At 40.5% G+C, this 16,942-nt stretch overlaps 1 protein-coding gene across 4 annotated transcripts in view; it reads right to left on the bottom strand.

Moving 5' to 3' along the window:
- The window catches only part of WDR7 (WD repeat domain 7), a 375,678-nt gene extending 359,076 nt beyond the window's left edge, over window positions 1–16,602 (bottom strand). Inside the window, exons 1-2 of one of the 4 annotated variants that reach the window (XM_048851745.2) lie at window positions 16,393–16,602; window positions 12,262–12,354 (exon numbers count right to left, since the gene is read on the bottom strand). In XM_048851745.2, the coding sequence (XP_048707702.2) occupies window positions 12,262–12,287 (26 nt within the window). In that variant the 5' untranslated portion in view covers window positions 12,288–12,354; window positions 16,393–16,602. Of the gene's footprint in view, window positions 1–7,594; window positions 7,748–12,261; window positions 12,355–16,392 lie in introns of those variants that run through there. The other 3 variants (XM_075128394.1, XM_048851747.2, XM_048851746.2) reach the window with 3 other exon arrangements.
- Window positions 16,603–16,942: the final 340 nt, after the last annotated feature.

Here is a 16,942-nt window from a genome sequence, read left to right as displayed (position 1 = left end):
AAAGTAAATAAGGAAGTGTTATTTACTCCTTCTCAGAACACAAGAATTAGGGACCACCACATGAAATAATAGGCAGCAGATTTAAAAGAAACAAAAGGAAGTATTTTTTCCACACAATGCACAGCCGACCTGTGGAACTCCTTGCCAGAGGATGTTGTGAAGGCCAAGACTATAACAGAGTTCAAAAAAGAACTAGATAAATTCATGGAGGATACATCCATCAATGGCTATTAGCCAGGATGAGCAGATATGGTGTCCCTAGCCTCTGTTTGCCAGAAACTGGGAATGGGCGACAGGTGATATAGTTCACTTGACAATTACCTGTTCTGTTCATTCCCTCTGGGGAACCTGGCATTGGCCAGTGTCAGCTGTAGCTCACGAAAACTTATGCTCAAATAAATGTTAGTCTCTAAGGTGCCACAAGTACTCCTTTTCTTTTTGCGAGTACAGACTAACACGGTTGCTACTCTGAAACCTGTCAGAAGACAGGATACTGGGCTCAATGGACCTTTGGTCTGACCCAGTATGGCTGTTCTTATGTTCGAAACTGGCCTTTTGTCTCGTCCCCCAAAATCCTGGCTTTTATACCATCCCAGTGTTTGGAATCGCCTTTTGTATGCCAAGAAACCTTCCCTGTTCAAAACATTTGTTTCCTTCAGGTTTCCTATACAGTATTACATTAAGCTCATCTTAGCCTTCAACATCTCTTGGCTTAACAGAGCTATCCCACATAAACTGAAGTTACCATGCAAATGCTTCTGGGAGGAAACTTTGTGTGTGTTTTGCAAAGTGTTGCCTACAGTTATTTAACACCATAAATAACAATGTATGCAGCCAGCGAGGCCCAACACTATAATGTAGCATATTTTTAATGGATAATGTGCAATGGGTAGAATTTTGAATATACAGAAACACAGAAAACGCTCACAGTGAGAATAGCATGGTTCTGGAAAATTACTGATGAATACATCATAGCTACCAAGTGGCAAAGTCCATTAAGCAGCAGAGATACTAATTTTTTTCCACAAAGCCCAAGCCAAGTGAGTAACATGAGCTGTCACTTACTGTGGATAATCAATTTGTGGCAGCCTGCATCTTGTGTTTGATTAGACTACATTTATAAAGAACTATGATTTAACAAACAAGAATAGTGCAGAACCAAGGTAGATAGTGATAACTACAATACTGATCAAATTACATCAGAATGACTTTCTGTAGCAACATGCCTGAAAATTTATTGTTGATTGTTATGCAATGCCAGATCAATTGTTCCCTTCCTGACTGTTCCCAATAATTGAATTGTAACACAGGCAAGAAAAAATAATTTAAAAACCCATATATGGTTACCTTCTAATCAGAACAGTACATTATTGAAGAGTTGTGATATTTCATAAATACTTTAGCTAAAACATACTAGCAAAATTTTGTTAATAAATAGATTTTCAAAGCAACATGTACACAAAAATTTCAACCACAACTGTATCTAAAACTAAAGCAAAAGTGGTGGATTTGTGCACCTACACCACAGTAATAAAAATTGCATATTATACTCCAATAAACGATATTAGATACATAGATATTTAGGTCAGAAGGGACCATTATGATCATCTAGTCTGACCTCCTGCACAACGCAGACCACAGAATTTCACCCACCACTCCTACAAAAAAAAAAAAAAACCACACCTCACACCTATATCTGTGCTATTGAAGTCCTCAAATCGTAGTTTAAAGACTTCAAGGAGCAGAGAATTCTCCAGCAAGTGACCCGTGCCCCATGCTACAGAGGAAGGCGAAAAACCTCCAGGGCCTCTTCCAATCTGCCCTGGAAGAAAATTCCTTCCCGACCCCAAATATGGCGATCAGCTAAACCCTGAGCATATGGGCAAGATTCATCAGCCAGATACTACAGAAAATTCTTTCCTGGGTAACTCGGATCACACCCCATCTAATAGCCCATCACAGGCCATTGGGCCTATTTACCATGAATATTTAATTACCAAAACCATGTTATCCCATCATACCATCTCCTCCATAAACTTATCGAGTTTAATCTTAAAGCCAGATAGATCTTTTGCCCCCACTGCTTCCCTTGGAAGGTTGTTCCAAAACTTCACTCCTCTGATGGTTAAAAACCATATTGCCTCACCCACGCTGTCTCACTGGCATCCTGGGACCAACATGGCTAAAACACTGAATAAATCATCCTGACTGCTTTGTAAACTAGTGGAATGTCTTAAAACAAAAAATTGCAGACAGCAAGGTCTTTTCAAGGCTCAGTGTTTATAAGAAGAAAAAATAAAGAGTTTATCAGCAACTGAAGAGAAAAAGTTAGCGCGGGACTTACTCCAGTCCTACAACATCTGGACTAGAGCCTCACTTTCCCAAAGCGCTCTTCCTGATCTGCCTCCCAAAAATTCACTCCTCCAGCCATAGCACTTGTATAAAGGGTGTGGAACGATGAGCTAGAGTTAATACTGAAAACAAGGTATTACCCTTGCACTCTTTTATATATACAAACATATGTGCCATTCTTTTCACCTCTATGATTAGGAAAAATATGGTCTCAACAACAAATACTTAAACTATTAATCTGACTACAATAACCCAGCATCCGTATTTGTTAATCACAATTAAGTGATACCTCACCAGGAATGTAAACTAACAGTTTATAGTTTTGAAGAAAAATGACAAAATGGCAATCCATCATTAAATACATAGAATAGTGACAGTCTCAATATGCACTATGGAAAATACTTTGTACACATGACTTTTTATTTCCTACTGCTTATATCCCAGGAAACTAACAGTAGCACATTCTTAATTTGTAATAACTCAATTTTACATCACCTTCCAGATGCCAATGCCAATATTTTCAAAGTTAATGCAGATGTTTCTCTATTAAAACACAAGCTTCATTTCTTCTCCTCTGCCATTTTTCCACATAAGTCAAAGTTAAATGTTTTAATCAACTAATGTATAAAACTTAACTGATCAACATTACATATTAACTATGAATTTCACAAGTCTCAAGGTTTCAGAAAAATATTTACAAACTCATAAAAAAGACTTAGAACATTTTCACATCCAAACACCTTGTAGAAAACAAACAAACAGAAAATATCCTGCAAAATGTAGGAAATTTCTTGAAAAATATAGACATAAACAGCAAAATAAAATTTGTCTATTTTTATACTTTTACTGGAAAAGATATTTAAATTTCAGAACTTTGTACCTAAACACAACACTCCAAACCCTCAGACTGTTTAAAGATGAAGTTCTTTAAAAAAAAGAAACAGATTATTCTCCGTAACTACCTGTTTTCTTCTAGTTTTTTATTATGGTATATCAATGCCTTCATTAAAAACTTCATTTTCAGGAACCGGCTCATGTTAACAGATGAACAAGTTGGGCTATGATGGGTACAGCTTCTCTATCATTACTGAATACCAAATACATCTCTTGTTAAAAAAAAAAAAACCCCACATTTAATGTCAGTAAGCAATCAATACTTTTACATCAATGAACTGCAAGCTACAGTAGCAGACAAACGTATCTACTAGCAAATGATCAAAAAGCAGAAGGGAATGAATAATTACATAATGCAGTATCACATGTTAGTTGTCAGTACTTCTTCTCTGGAGGACTCTGGCAATTTTGTGGAGGACCTGGAATGTGGCATTAAAGTTGGATGCCTAAAAGTGAGCTGTATCTCTCCCAGCCTAAAGGTTTCCTTGCATGACATTCAGGAAAATTAATCCAAATTAACTATATGTGTGAATTTAAGGTAGATTAGCTAAACTGAATTAAACCCCGGAGTGGACACATTCAGAATTAAAGTAGCCTAACTTCAGTTTACTTTATTCACTGAATTTTTGGTTTAGCTTAATTCAGAATTAAAGTGGCTTTAATTTGGTTTAGTTTAATTCATTGAATTAAAATGGGATGAATTACATTCCAGGAACTTTAAAATTGCCGAAGACCTATTTTACTACTGGAAAAACACAAACAGAAAAATCTGAAGGAAAAAAAGGCTGTTTTAATATATCATGTACTTTACTCTCCATTCTGATATATTTAACCTACTTTGCAGTTCACCTTCAAATCACCGTGTGTGTGTGTGTGTGTGTGTGAGTGAGTGTGAGAGAGAGAGAAACAGAATTATGTGGAGGGCAGTATGAAGGAAGAATTCGTGTTTGAGTTGGGAGAGGCCTGTGTAAGGGAGAAGCAAAGGAAGAGGATCTTTACTCTGATAAATCATAAGAGACTTGTCAATAGTGGAGTGCCACACCCCTTCCTTCTGTCCCCACCTCTCCCATCCCTTTTTCCGCTTGCATACTTCCCTTTGCTTCCCCCCACCAATGTCTCCAGGCACTCCCCTCCTCTTGGCCCTCTGTACAATCCTGCTACCTGCCATGCATCTCCCCAAAGCCCACTCAGCCCATCATGTCCCCTTTAAGACTGGGTCTATCAGCCTTCTCTTCCCCATCCTACACAGACCTTAACTCTCCCCCTCATGCTCATCTCTTCCCGATGGTCCACCCTTATACGTCCTGCGGCCCACTGCCTCACCGGGGTGAATGCAGAATACAGCTATCTAGAAAAAATGTCAAGAGAAAATCTTTTTTTTTTTTAAATTGTGTTTGTCCATAACTCAGGTATCTGATGGATCTGCACATTTCCACTAGCTAATCTTTGCATAGCTCAAACATTAATCCTGAATAAGAGAAATAACTGTGTATGTTTAATTAAGTAGCTACATCCAAAATATTAAGAGAAGTATGTGTAAGGGTAAGTCTACATTGCAATTAAAACCCAGGCTCATGGGGCTTGGGCTAAGTGGCTGTTTAACTGCAGAATAGATGCTGTAGCTCAATCTGGGAGGGGCTCGAGCTGCAGACCGACCCCGAATGTCTACACCACAATTAAACAGCCCTTTAGCCTGAGCCCTGTGAGAGCAAGTCAGCTTGCACAAGCCAGCTGCAGTTTTTTAATTGCTGTGTCCACATAAGCACAGTTGCCATAAATTCCAAACTTCACTTACCCACTTAGGGTGCTATGTATGGCGAGCTAAAGAAAAGTGTGAAAAAACAAACATTTTTAAAAGGGAGTTTCACAGAAAAATCAGTAAAGGGGGAAAAAAGACATATGAAACCCAGTTGTCCTCTTGAGTGTTATTGTGCCAATTTTGGAAACTCTGTCTATACTACCCGCCAGATCGGCAGACAGCGATCAATCCAGCGGGGGTTGATTTATCGTGTCTAGTCTAGATGCGATAAATTAACCGCCGGCCGCTCTCCCATCAACTCCGGTACTATACCGGAGCAAGAGGCACAAGCAGAGTTGATGGGGAAGTGGCAGCAGTCAATTCACTGCGGTGAAGACACTGTGGTGAGTAGATCTAAGTACTTCAACTTCAGCTATGTTATTCACGTAGCCGAAGTTGCGTAACTTAGATCGATCCTTCCCCCGCCGTGTAGACCAGGCCTAAGTTCAATCACTGAAGTGTGGAAAACAGGGATTTCAGTCATGGTTAACTACAAGTGACAGGCTCAATGCCATCTTAAGAAGCAGCAGTTACTGATGTCTCCATAATATACACAAATATTTTGCACACACATTTATTAACAGAGTTTCAATTCTGTTTTCTATAGTAAAAGAAAAACTGATAAAATCATCAGTGTTAGCAGCTCAGGATTTAAGAGCATCCCTGCCACAAACTAATATGCACACACAGGAAGTCTTATATTACCAAGTTTATGTTCATATTTAGTCAGTGAGAAAGTAACTCCTTAAATTACAAGAGAGTCCAAAATGTCAGATAATCATATTAAACAAATACAATGTTTTTAAAACATTTTTACTATGCATTCTGCAGCTGGAAAAATCACTACTAAACAAATTTTAAACTCAAATGAGAGTCAAAATTTAGGAGATCAAATGCATTAATCTGGAAAATTATTTCAAATTACTTTCTGGTGCACAAATTTATGACTGATAGTTGGAAAGAAAGATAGATATGATCTGGGTTAAATTCCTAATCGAGCAAAGTTATTGTAATCCATGCATTTCCGAAACAAGGTGTGCTCCTTGAAATTTTGGATTAAAAAAATCTTATATAAACCTCTTTTATTCAAGCCAGAGTCCTCTCTAAACTAAATTGCATTTTCATTCTTAACAAGATATATCAAGTGGATCAATTGAGTCTAGAGGCCTCTCAACAGAAAACCAAAGAACAAGGTTGAGAGTTTTAAGAAACTGGATATTTATGACTGAACTCAAGCATGGGACACTTTTATTTTACCTAATGTGTAAAATAGTAAATTAGTCACCACCAAACCAAGCAAGTTGGTATACTAAAGTATAACTGAAATCACCACCTGAGCAAGATGCTTCAGCATAATAAATCTAAGATGAGTCAAAAGCCTATCCTTAATGAGTCCATCACTCTTCCCCATGTCTCAAGCATGTAAACCATAGAACTTAATATGACACTAATGTGTCAGATATATTGCCTTTACTGTTTAAATTTTCAAATTTTGCACATGCTTTTAATTCCTTCAATTGAAAAACAAACTAGGGGAGTGTGGTATAGATGAAATTACTAAAAGGTGGGTGCACAACTGGTTGAAAGACTATATTCAAAGAGTAGTTATGAATGGTTTGTTGTCAAATGGGAAGAATGCATCTATTAGAGTCCCGCAGGGTCTGTCCTGGGTCTGATACTATTCAATATTTTCATTAAGGACTCAGATAATGGAATGGAGAACATGCTTACAAAATTTGTGAATGGCATCAAGCTGAGAGGGATTGTAAACACTTTGGAGGACAGGATCAGAATTCAAAATCACCTTGATAAATTTGAGAATTGATCTGAAATCAACAAGATGAAATTAAATAAAAAGATAAACAAAGAACTACACTTACAAGGAAAAATCAAATGCACAAATACAAAATGGGAAAGAACTGGCTATACAGTATTACCACAGAAAAGGATCTGGGGATTATAGTGGATCACAAATTGAACATGAGCCAACAATGTGATGCAGTTGCAAGAAAGGCTGACACTCTTCAGAAAGAGTATTAAAGCAGCATTATAGGTTAGACATGGGAGGTAATTATCCCGCTCTACTCAGCAAAGGCGAGACTTCAGCTGGAGTAGTATGACCAGTATTGGGCACTACACTTTAGGAAATACGTGGATGAATTGAGAAGAGTTCAGAGAAGGTCAACAAAAATGATAAAAGATTTAGAAAAATCAACCTATGAGGAAAGGTTAAAAAACTGGACATGTTTAGTCTTAAGAAAAGAAGACTGAAGGGGGACCTAATAACAGTCTTCAAATGTGTTAAGGGCTGTTACAAAAAGAATAATGATCAATTGGTCCCCAAGTTTGTTGAAGGTAGGACTGCGAAGAATTGGCTTAATCTACACACAGCAAGGGAGATTTTGGTTACATTTGGGCAAAAACTAACTATACAGACAATTAAGTACAGGAATAGGTTGCCAAGTGAAGATGTGGAATCCCCATGATTGAAGGTTTTTAAGAAAAGGTTGGCCAAACACTTGTCAGTGACGGTCTAGACTCTAGGCTTACCTTGTCCTGCTTCAGTGCAAAGGATGGACTAGATCACCTGCTAACATCTCTTCCAGCACTAAATTTCTTCGATCCTATGATACGGCATTATCATGGCTTGAAAAATCCACTCATCAATTTGCCTGGGATGAGTGCCATCAACCTCTGTAGAATCTAAGTTTGCATTTAAAATAAAATTAGTTCCTAATCCTTTCTATTGTGAAGATAACTTTCTGAACATGAATCAAGCACAAACAGATATGATTCCTGCGTGTGAAAAAGCTGCTGGACCTTTTTACTACTCATGACTTCTCCAAGGTGCAGTAGAACTTTCAGTGCAGACAGTCTGTTCAGACAAAACTTTGGTACTGGAGCTGTTCACCATAAAAGAGAACCTAAAATGGATGCTGAGGCGGGGTACATTTCTCAGACACAAAACAGGAATACACCCAAACAAAAATTAATCCATGATAGGAATCGCAGTATCTAGATAGGAGGGGGTTTTCTCACCAGTGCATTGCCTCTGGACAATGACATTCACCATCTTCGGTGCCAGTCATTAAATCTCCTTGCTAATCCTCTGCATATTTACTCCTGAGGGCATTCTATGCCAAAAAATCAAAAATTCTGTGCCAAAAAAATTAAAATTCTGCGCACAATATTTTAAAATTCTGCAAATTTTATTTGTCTAATAAATGTGGAGGCTCCAGCATGGCATTGGGGAGCACAAGTCACTGCTGCACAGAGGTGGGAGATCGCTGTGCAGCTCCCCTGCCCCACAGGACATGGACTCAGCGGTGAGGCTGCACCCAATCCTGACACAGAACAAGGACTGGGCCTGCCCCAGAAACATCCCAAGGCCCTGTTCCTCCATGCCAGGTGCACCAGGTGTGGGAGGCAGGCTCAGCAATGCAGGATCCAAATGTGGAGGGGCTTAGTGTGGGGTGATCCAGGTGTGAGCTGAGAGGGTTCTGTGTGGGGCAATCTGGGTGCAGACAGTTCAGTGGGGAATGCAGGTGCAGAGGGGATGTGGATGCACTGGGGCTTGTTGGGCAGTTTTGGGTGCAATGGTAATGGAACTCTACAGGGGGATGCTGGGGGGAGTGGGGATCCTGGTGCAACTGGTTGGGTCTCGGTGGGGTAGGGATCTGGGGGGCGGGTGGCTTGTTGTGGGGCTCATCAGGGGGGCTCTGAGTGCAGGGGGGTAAGGTTTGGCAGGAGGGTCTGGGTATGAGGAGGTCTAGATGCATGGGGGTAGGGCAGACCAGGGAGCAGCACCCTGTACAGGGATCCCTCCCCCTGCAGCTAAGGAACAATGGGTGCAGGAAGCGGGAGGTAGGGGAAAGAGAGTTTGCAGAACTTCCTGCAGCTGGGAGAGAAATCTGGAGGTGGGTCTGACCCAGCCCTGGATGGCGTAAAGGGCAAGAGGAAGTCTCGTCCTCCCTGGTCCAGCCCAGACTAGCAGCTGAGCTGGGCGCAGAGTAGAAATCACCAGCCGGGTCTTCCCTAATACCACCTCCTGCCCCACAGTGATTTACCTCTCTGCCAGCTGCCCTGGGCACCTAAAACATACTGCTGGAGAGGGTCGCATGACCGCTCTTGGGTCTTCCCTGTCAGAAAACCATTTTTCTGCAGGGAAGCAAAGAAATCTGCAGAGGACATTAATTCTGCACAAGCGCAGTGGCACAGAATTCCCCCAGGAGTACATATTAGATGACTGGTAATATTTCCATGCCCTGGATGCAAGTAGGAAGAGGGATGTGTTTAAGATTGGACATCTACATATGCATGTACATATCTGTGACAACTATGGGAAAGATGATTAAGATATGTTTTTAAAAAGTACTGTTTTGCAAGAGATTTTAAAATTAAATAGAAAGTTTGACAATCTTACAACTAAAAGTATGCATTTTTTTTTTAATTGCAGGGGGCCTAACTAGTTGCTTTGGGAGTGCTGAAGCACAGGAATCTTTCACCATTTTAGCATGCTTAATCCAGGAGTTAATTTTCAAAATAGCAGCTAGTCTTGGCTATGACATCAACACACCAACACACTAGGCTCAGTTCTTCTACAAAATGGAAAATTTTAGGTTTATTCTACATGCTTATACTAAATAACAATTTCCGTGCTGTCTTGTGCACCGTGTGCCAATGCCTTCTAAAATCTACATTAGAAAGCACCATAATTTGAAATATCACAAGATGGATCTGGTTAACAGAAAAGCAAAATGAAATACACTGAACACCCCAAATGTCAGTTTCCACAATTCGAAATGGGGTTATAATGATAACCTACTTAATTGGAATGTTAATCTTAAATCATTAAAGTTTGTAAAATGCTTTGGTCTCTTCAAATGGAAGGCATGACTGAATGGAAAAGCATTTTTAATAGACGTATTATCTTCATATAGATTCTTTTAGGAAATTATATGAGGCTTAATTAATATTTGTAAATGTCACTAAAACCCTTGTATTAAAGCTGCTGTGGAAGTAAAAAAATATTAGTATTATTAACAGTCTGAAAACCCAAAATTCAGTTCACAGATCAGTGCTGATGTCATGGGTGGTGGTCATCTCTGTATTTGTGTGATACCAAATCTAAAATAGGCATATTTGAATTCCACTGACAATGCAAAAAAAAAGTATAAGAATGTTCTAAACAGAGAAAAATACAATTGGTAGAGAACGTAATGTTTTCTTTCTAGTCCTTCTGATTTATGTTGCACTAACATATGTAGTGATTATACACATTTTTAAAACATACATTTATTTAATAATTGTAATGTTTCTTTTTGGAGCTGTTATGGTCTGAGACCACATTTGATTTACAAAAAGAAAAAGAGTATTTGTGGCACCTTAGAGACTAACCAATTTATTTGAGCATGAGCTTTCGTGAGCTACAGCTCACTTCATCAGATGTATACCGTGGAAACTACAGCAGACTTTATATATACACAGAGAATATGAAACAATACCTCCTCCCACCCCACTGTCCTGCTGGTAATAGCTTATCTAAAGTGATCATCAGGTGGGCCATTTCCAGCACAAATCCAGGTTTTCTCACCCTCCACCCCCCCACACAAATTCACTCTCCTGCTGGTGTTTGTGCAGGAAATAGCCCGACTTGATTATCATGCACATTGTGTAAAGAGTTGTCACTTTGGATGGGCTATCACCAGCAGGAGAGTGAATTTGTGTGGGGGGGTGGAGGGTGAGAAAACCTGGATTTGTGCTGGAAATGGCCCACCTGATGATCACTTTAGATAAGCTATTACCAGCAGGACAGTGGGGTGGGAGGAGGTATTGTTTCATATTCTCTGTGTATATATAAAGTCTGCTGCAGTTTCCACGGTATGCATCCGATGAAGTGAGCTGTAGCTCACGAAAGCTCATGCTCAAATAAATTGGTTAGTCTCTAAGGTGCCACAAGTACTCTTTTTCTTTTTGCGAATACAGACTAACATGGCTGTTACTCTGAAACCTGTCATTTGATTTACAAACACTTCAGTGCACAGATTGTTTGTGATTAATCATACTGGCATCAGCACCAATCCAAGAACCATGCCAAAAGTGTATGCTTTTAAAAGCAACAACAATAATTTGCCCAAGGTCAGACAGAAAGTCTGTAGCAATCAGCAATAGAACCCAGATGCCTTGACTCCCAGGACTGTGTTTTCACCACTAGATGATGCCACCCGCACATGCTGGTTGTTCAGTAAATACAGTCAGTACCAATCAATTTATTAGTTGTAACTCAAATGTTTCTGAAGTTTCTCAGCAGTTACAGAATACATTTGCATTCAGTCAAACCCTGCAACCACCTCCATCAGCACTGTTTTGGTTTCAGAGGCTTTCTTGGTACAGACATTATTAGGGTAGAAGACCAACAAATTCCAAAACATGTTTACTGAAGACTGTTGCTACATGGCCAGCAATCATGTGGTCACCAAAACCTTCAGTGGCACAATAAGATTGCCTGTGATGGACATAAATTGAATATACAGCCAGATCACATTAAGGACCTAGGTGGCAACTGATCAGCAAGGAGGCAACATCCCTTTGGGATTTTCTATGATGATGATGATTTACATTCAGCTTTTATCTAATTTAAATGCACCCAAATGCTTTCCCTACTTATTATAAAAATTAAAAGAAAGAAAATTATATATATTTTATACGTATCCAAATAACTATAAAAGTGTCAATGGTGGAAATGCCTTTGAATCACCACAATAAATACAGTTTTAGAGTGCATACATTGCATTATACTAAGTACAATAAAATTATTTTGAAGACAGATCTTTCATTTTGACACATATCACAGACTATTACTATCATCTGGGTTGACAGGTGGTAAGCGTAGAACATTCTACCAGAATAGGGAATGACAATTATTCCCATGTACTTTAGCCACTCAATGTATTGAATTGCAAATAGCAGCTACATGACTTCAATACTGTCTTAAGATGTACAGATTCACAGACAAAATACAAGTGAAGAAAGCACTGCAAGAATCCAAATTCTTTTAGGCAGTTTTTCATTACAGCAACTATAAGAAACAGCAAGAGGAGGAATCCTCAATTCTAAGAGCACAATTAATTCCAACTAAAAATCCATTTCTTTACAACATTATAGCACAATCAAAAAGTGAATTTCTTGTTGTGCTAGCACAGCAGGATATTACTTACACGCAAGAAGCCAGCAGCCAGACCATGCAAAAATATATTCAGGTTGGCAAGTTTTAATGAAACTTCCTCCACCTCCACCCACACAGAAAGGAACTGAAGAGAAGAGTTAACAGCTGGTGAGTTAAACTGCAAATTTATTCATTTTATGATGCTCAATTCTGGACATCTGATGACAAAAAATTAAAGAAGCTGTCAAGAGGACTTGATGTATCTATAGACTAACAACAGGATACAAAGACTCTCACCTCCAAAACCCTAATCCTGCTAACTTACACAGATGCTTAACCATGAGTAGGCCAACTGAAGTCAATGGGACTGGTTGTGGTAGTAAGGTTATGTACATTCATAACTGTTTGTAGGATCAGGTACCATGTCACTATTTTGAACTTGGCCCAAGTTGGTAGGCTGTGTAGGGGCTCACATAAACTGAGTAGATGGTTTCAATCCAGGTACTATGCATGGGTATACAATGATTGCAACCTAGCTGTCAGTCTCATCAGGCTGACCAAGCATTAAATTGGCCTGGAAAATTACCCTAAAGGTAAAAGGTTAGTTAATCTTAGTAGCTCACCTGAGATAAGGCACTTAAATATACAGCAATGGGTACAGTATAAACTCTTGGTGTGGTGTACATTCATTAATTCTCTATCTAAACATTTCAGAAAAGTCTGAAATATCTGTGGAACATTAATAAAATCACAGTTGGCAAAATGAAAATGAATTACCTCATTCTGGGGAGGAAACTATTCTATTCTAGGTGTCATGAATTTAAAGCTCCACTCCATCACACTTAGATGAATTAATTTTATCACGCTTAATTTTATGTAAAAAGAAAAGGAGTACTTGTGGCACCTTAGAGACTAACAAGTACTCCTTTTCTTTTTGCAAATACAGACCAACACGGCTGCTACTCCGAAACCTTAATTTTATGTGTGAGTAGTCCAGTTGTGTATACCCGTTAAGTTTTTGCAGGATCCAGATTCAATATTTAAAAAAAAAAAACTATACAGAATGCATGAAAGTTTAACTACCTTTACTCATTTCAATGATAATTTTTGTCTTAACCTTGGAATTAAATTCATCTACAAGTACTTCATATCTAAAAAGGCCAAGGTTTTAAATTTTCTTAGATATCTATCTATCTATATCTATATCACTCTTCTCTCATTTTGTCAATTCTCAAATGCCACCCTGGGTCATTTGTCTGTCTTATCTCCTATTGCATCTTATCATAAACCTATGGTGTGACCTCTCTAGGGCAGGGACTGTCTTCTTGTTACTTGTTTCTATAGTCCTAATACAATGGGTCTTGATTGGGTCTTATGTACTACCGTACAACAAATAAAGATAATAATTCACTGAACACTATTGCCAAACAAATACCAAATCAATCATAAATAGACTTTCTAAAATTAGGACCTTACTTGCTTGCAAAACATTCATAAAATATTAGCAGCCCGGACAAGATCTACACCTTAAAACTTTAATCATGATAGCAAAGATAATGAAAAAGCTAAAGATGGATATTTTACTCACCCCAGCTGTGTGAGTGAATAGAATTATTAAAGTCATACATGTGCAGACTACTATCATTTTTAATATTAATATGAGATTAAGGCTGAACATACCTGCTACGGTTGCTTACATGAGAAGATGAATTATTTCTAGTTTCTCATTTTATAAAATCACTTACATAGCATTAATTTTAGCCAGCTTTTAAAAGCATCTCATTTCTGTAATGAAGGGTTTTTTCCTTGATGATGACTTTAAAAATCTCACTTTCATTTTTTCTCAAAAAACCTTCCTCATTGAAGGTGTCACATGAAGTACAAGTTACTCAAGGCAGTTATGAAACTAGATTTAAAACTCCTTGCTATTTCCTAAGAATATCTTGCCTTCTATTATGAAAGGAATTCATAAAACAATAGGGATCATGTTATGATGACTTTTCTTGTACAACTCATACACATTTCCCTAATCAGGAGTTATTTTTAAAGCTACTAAATTTCTTAGAGAACTTCCGAGAATTTAGAAATCAAAAGGTACTGTATCATATAAGCAGTCACCCTATACTGTTATCTATAGAGTGCCTTAACGTACATGGGTGTATTATACAAACATACGATGACAATTATCATCATCTTTCTTTCTATCCTGAAACTTGTGGAAGGAGGAAGAAGTGGAGGTTCCCTCTATTCATGAGTGATATCTAAAGCTATCAGCAATTCCTAAAACAAGATCACAACATTCATTGACCAAAAGGTGCTACCATAACTCAGTTTACTGAATTCATTTAATCTCTAACCTAGTCAGAGGCTGTGCTGCTGTAGCAAGATCTATACTCCAAGGTTCTGATCTTGCAAAGAGTTATACAAGTGCTTAACTTTATGAACTTCAGTCCTGTTTACTTCAGTTAGGTTACATACCTGCACAAATTAAGCATGTGCATAAATCTTCACAGGAATAGATCCTAAATCTGCAAATAAGTCGCCATCATTTGCAGTCACCCTCTTGTTCATGTTCCTGTCCTAACACACAGGGAAATTCCTCCCATGGGGAAAAAATTCTAAAAGATACAACAGGCAATGAGCTCTGTGTTGGCTGACATCTGACCCGCATGAAGTGTCATGTAAATCCACCAAGTGCTATGTGGGTACAAGCATCTGCTTTCACAACAATAGTTTATAGAGGAAAACAATGGCTATGAAATCCTGAAATCTGGATGGAGAGGAATGAGTTCCTGATTGGCATCAAGTCACTACCAAAAGTTACTAATTCCTAAAGACTACCCTGTAACAGGGGATTTGCTTTAAATGAGTAATAGGTGCCATCATACCCCATTAAGTGATTCTATAATTAGGGCCCTACCAAACTCATGGCAGTGAAAAACACATCATGGACCATGAAATCTGATCTCCCCTGTGAAATCTGGCACCTAGTTGAGGCCCTAAGCAGGGCTCCAACTGCTAGTCCCGGATGGGGATGGGGAGGAACAAGACTTCCTCTTCCCCTGAAGGGGCTACTCCTGGGATGGGTCAGACCCACCTCCAGAATCTCCCCCAGCTGCAGGAAGCTCCACGGTTCGAGCTGTTACCTCCACCCCCGTGAGGCAGGAGACTGCTGGGAAAACCGGACATATGGTAACCCACCCCTACCATACCCTAAGATCCTCACTTCTACGCTGCTGGTGGTGGTGGTGCTGGCTTTAGAGCTGGGCTCCCGGTCAGCAGCCTTCCTCTCTGGTTGCCCAGCTCTGAAGGCAACACCCCTGCCAGCAGCCGGGCAGAAGTACAGGTGGCAATCCCATGACCTGCCTACAATAGCCTTGCAACCCCCCCATGCTGCCTGCCTTTTGGGTCCCACGGGACCCCCAGGGTTACTAAATGGTGAAATTTCAGACATAAACTGAAAACCTGAAATTGACAAATTTTAAAAACCCCTGTCCATGAAATGGACCAAAATGGAATTTGGTAGGGTGTTATCTATAATACTTGTGGTGATGGAAAGTATCCACAACTCATATAAAACCTGGTACCACTTGTAAATCTGTTTCCCCTCCACAGGCATTATATTCCAATATGCAAAAAGAATACCCCTCCCAATAGTGTAACCACATGTTGTACTCATGGAAACTCACCTCTTACTGAGCCCAATTTCTAGAAGAGTACTAATTCATAAAGGAATATAACTGTTTGGAAAGTGAAAGCTGTAACACAATTAACTGAATGAATAAGGTCTGGTGACAGCAATGAGTCTGCAACTCAGCCAGATCCTGAACCCCCTGACTGGGGCAATTCCAAGAGGACGTTAGCAAGTGTCTGCAACCCACTCAAATCCCCTGAAATGACACAGCTGACACCCAGCTGAGCTGCAACGGGGTGCCAGGCAACCCCTGTATCGTCTTCGCCGTCCCGTCCCCCCCAAGCTGGGCTCACGCTGCGGGGGGGCAGGATTGCCAGGCAGAGCCCAGCCCCAAGGGGGGCTCGTGCTGCGGGGAGGGGAGGTGCCAGGCAGAGCAAAGCCCCGGCGAGGGAGGTCACACTCGGAGAAGGAGACAAAGCCTCCTGCACAGAAGTGGGGGTCCCCCATGGGACTAGGGCAGTTACCCCTCCCCCCAAGTGAGGCACTCACCTGTCCAGGCAGGACCCGATCTTGCCGCAGTCTGTGCTGTGGTGTGGTGTGCGGCCCGGCCCGGCCCTGGCCCTGGCCCTGGCCCCTACTCGCGGGGATGGGGCTGCCCAGGGCTCTCTGCCCCCCGCTCGGGTGCAGTAAATCAGCTGACAAGCTCCAGCCAGCCGCCGTGACTCCCACAGCAAGTGTCGCAAAGCCTCGCCGCAGTGACTGACGGCAGGTTGAGGAATCGGCGTAACTATGGAGACCACAGCGGCGTGACCCCCTCCCCCTTTGGCTGGCGGGCGGACGGGCGGAGCGTTACGGCTGCAGTGCTGCGTGGGGGGGTGTTTGGAGGGTGTGGCTGGGGCGCTTCGGCTTCCAGAGCGCCCCGCCTTGGGGAGCGGGCGGCCTCTGGGGCGGCAGGTTGCGGGGGATGCCTGGTGCCGGAGACGATGACCGTCTTTGGAGAGCGCTTTATATTATGTGGTCCTTGCGTTCTCACAGGGCCCAGCAACCTAGTCATGGGCTAAGCCAAGTCAGGAAAAGGTCCTCTTATCTCAGAGTATCT

The sequence above is a fragment of the Caretta caretta genome, chromosome 5, assembly GCF_965140235.1.
Source record: "Caretta caretta isolate rCarCar2 chromosome 5, rCarCar1.hap1, whole genome shotgun sequence".
Classification (NCBI taxonomy): Eukaryota; Metazoa; Chordata; order Testudines; family Cheloniidae; genus Caretta; species Caretta caretta.
Note: the sequence above shows the minus strand (reverse complement) of the source record. Positions and strands in the feature narration are given on the sequence as shown.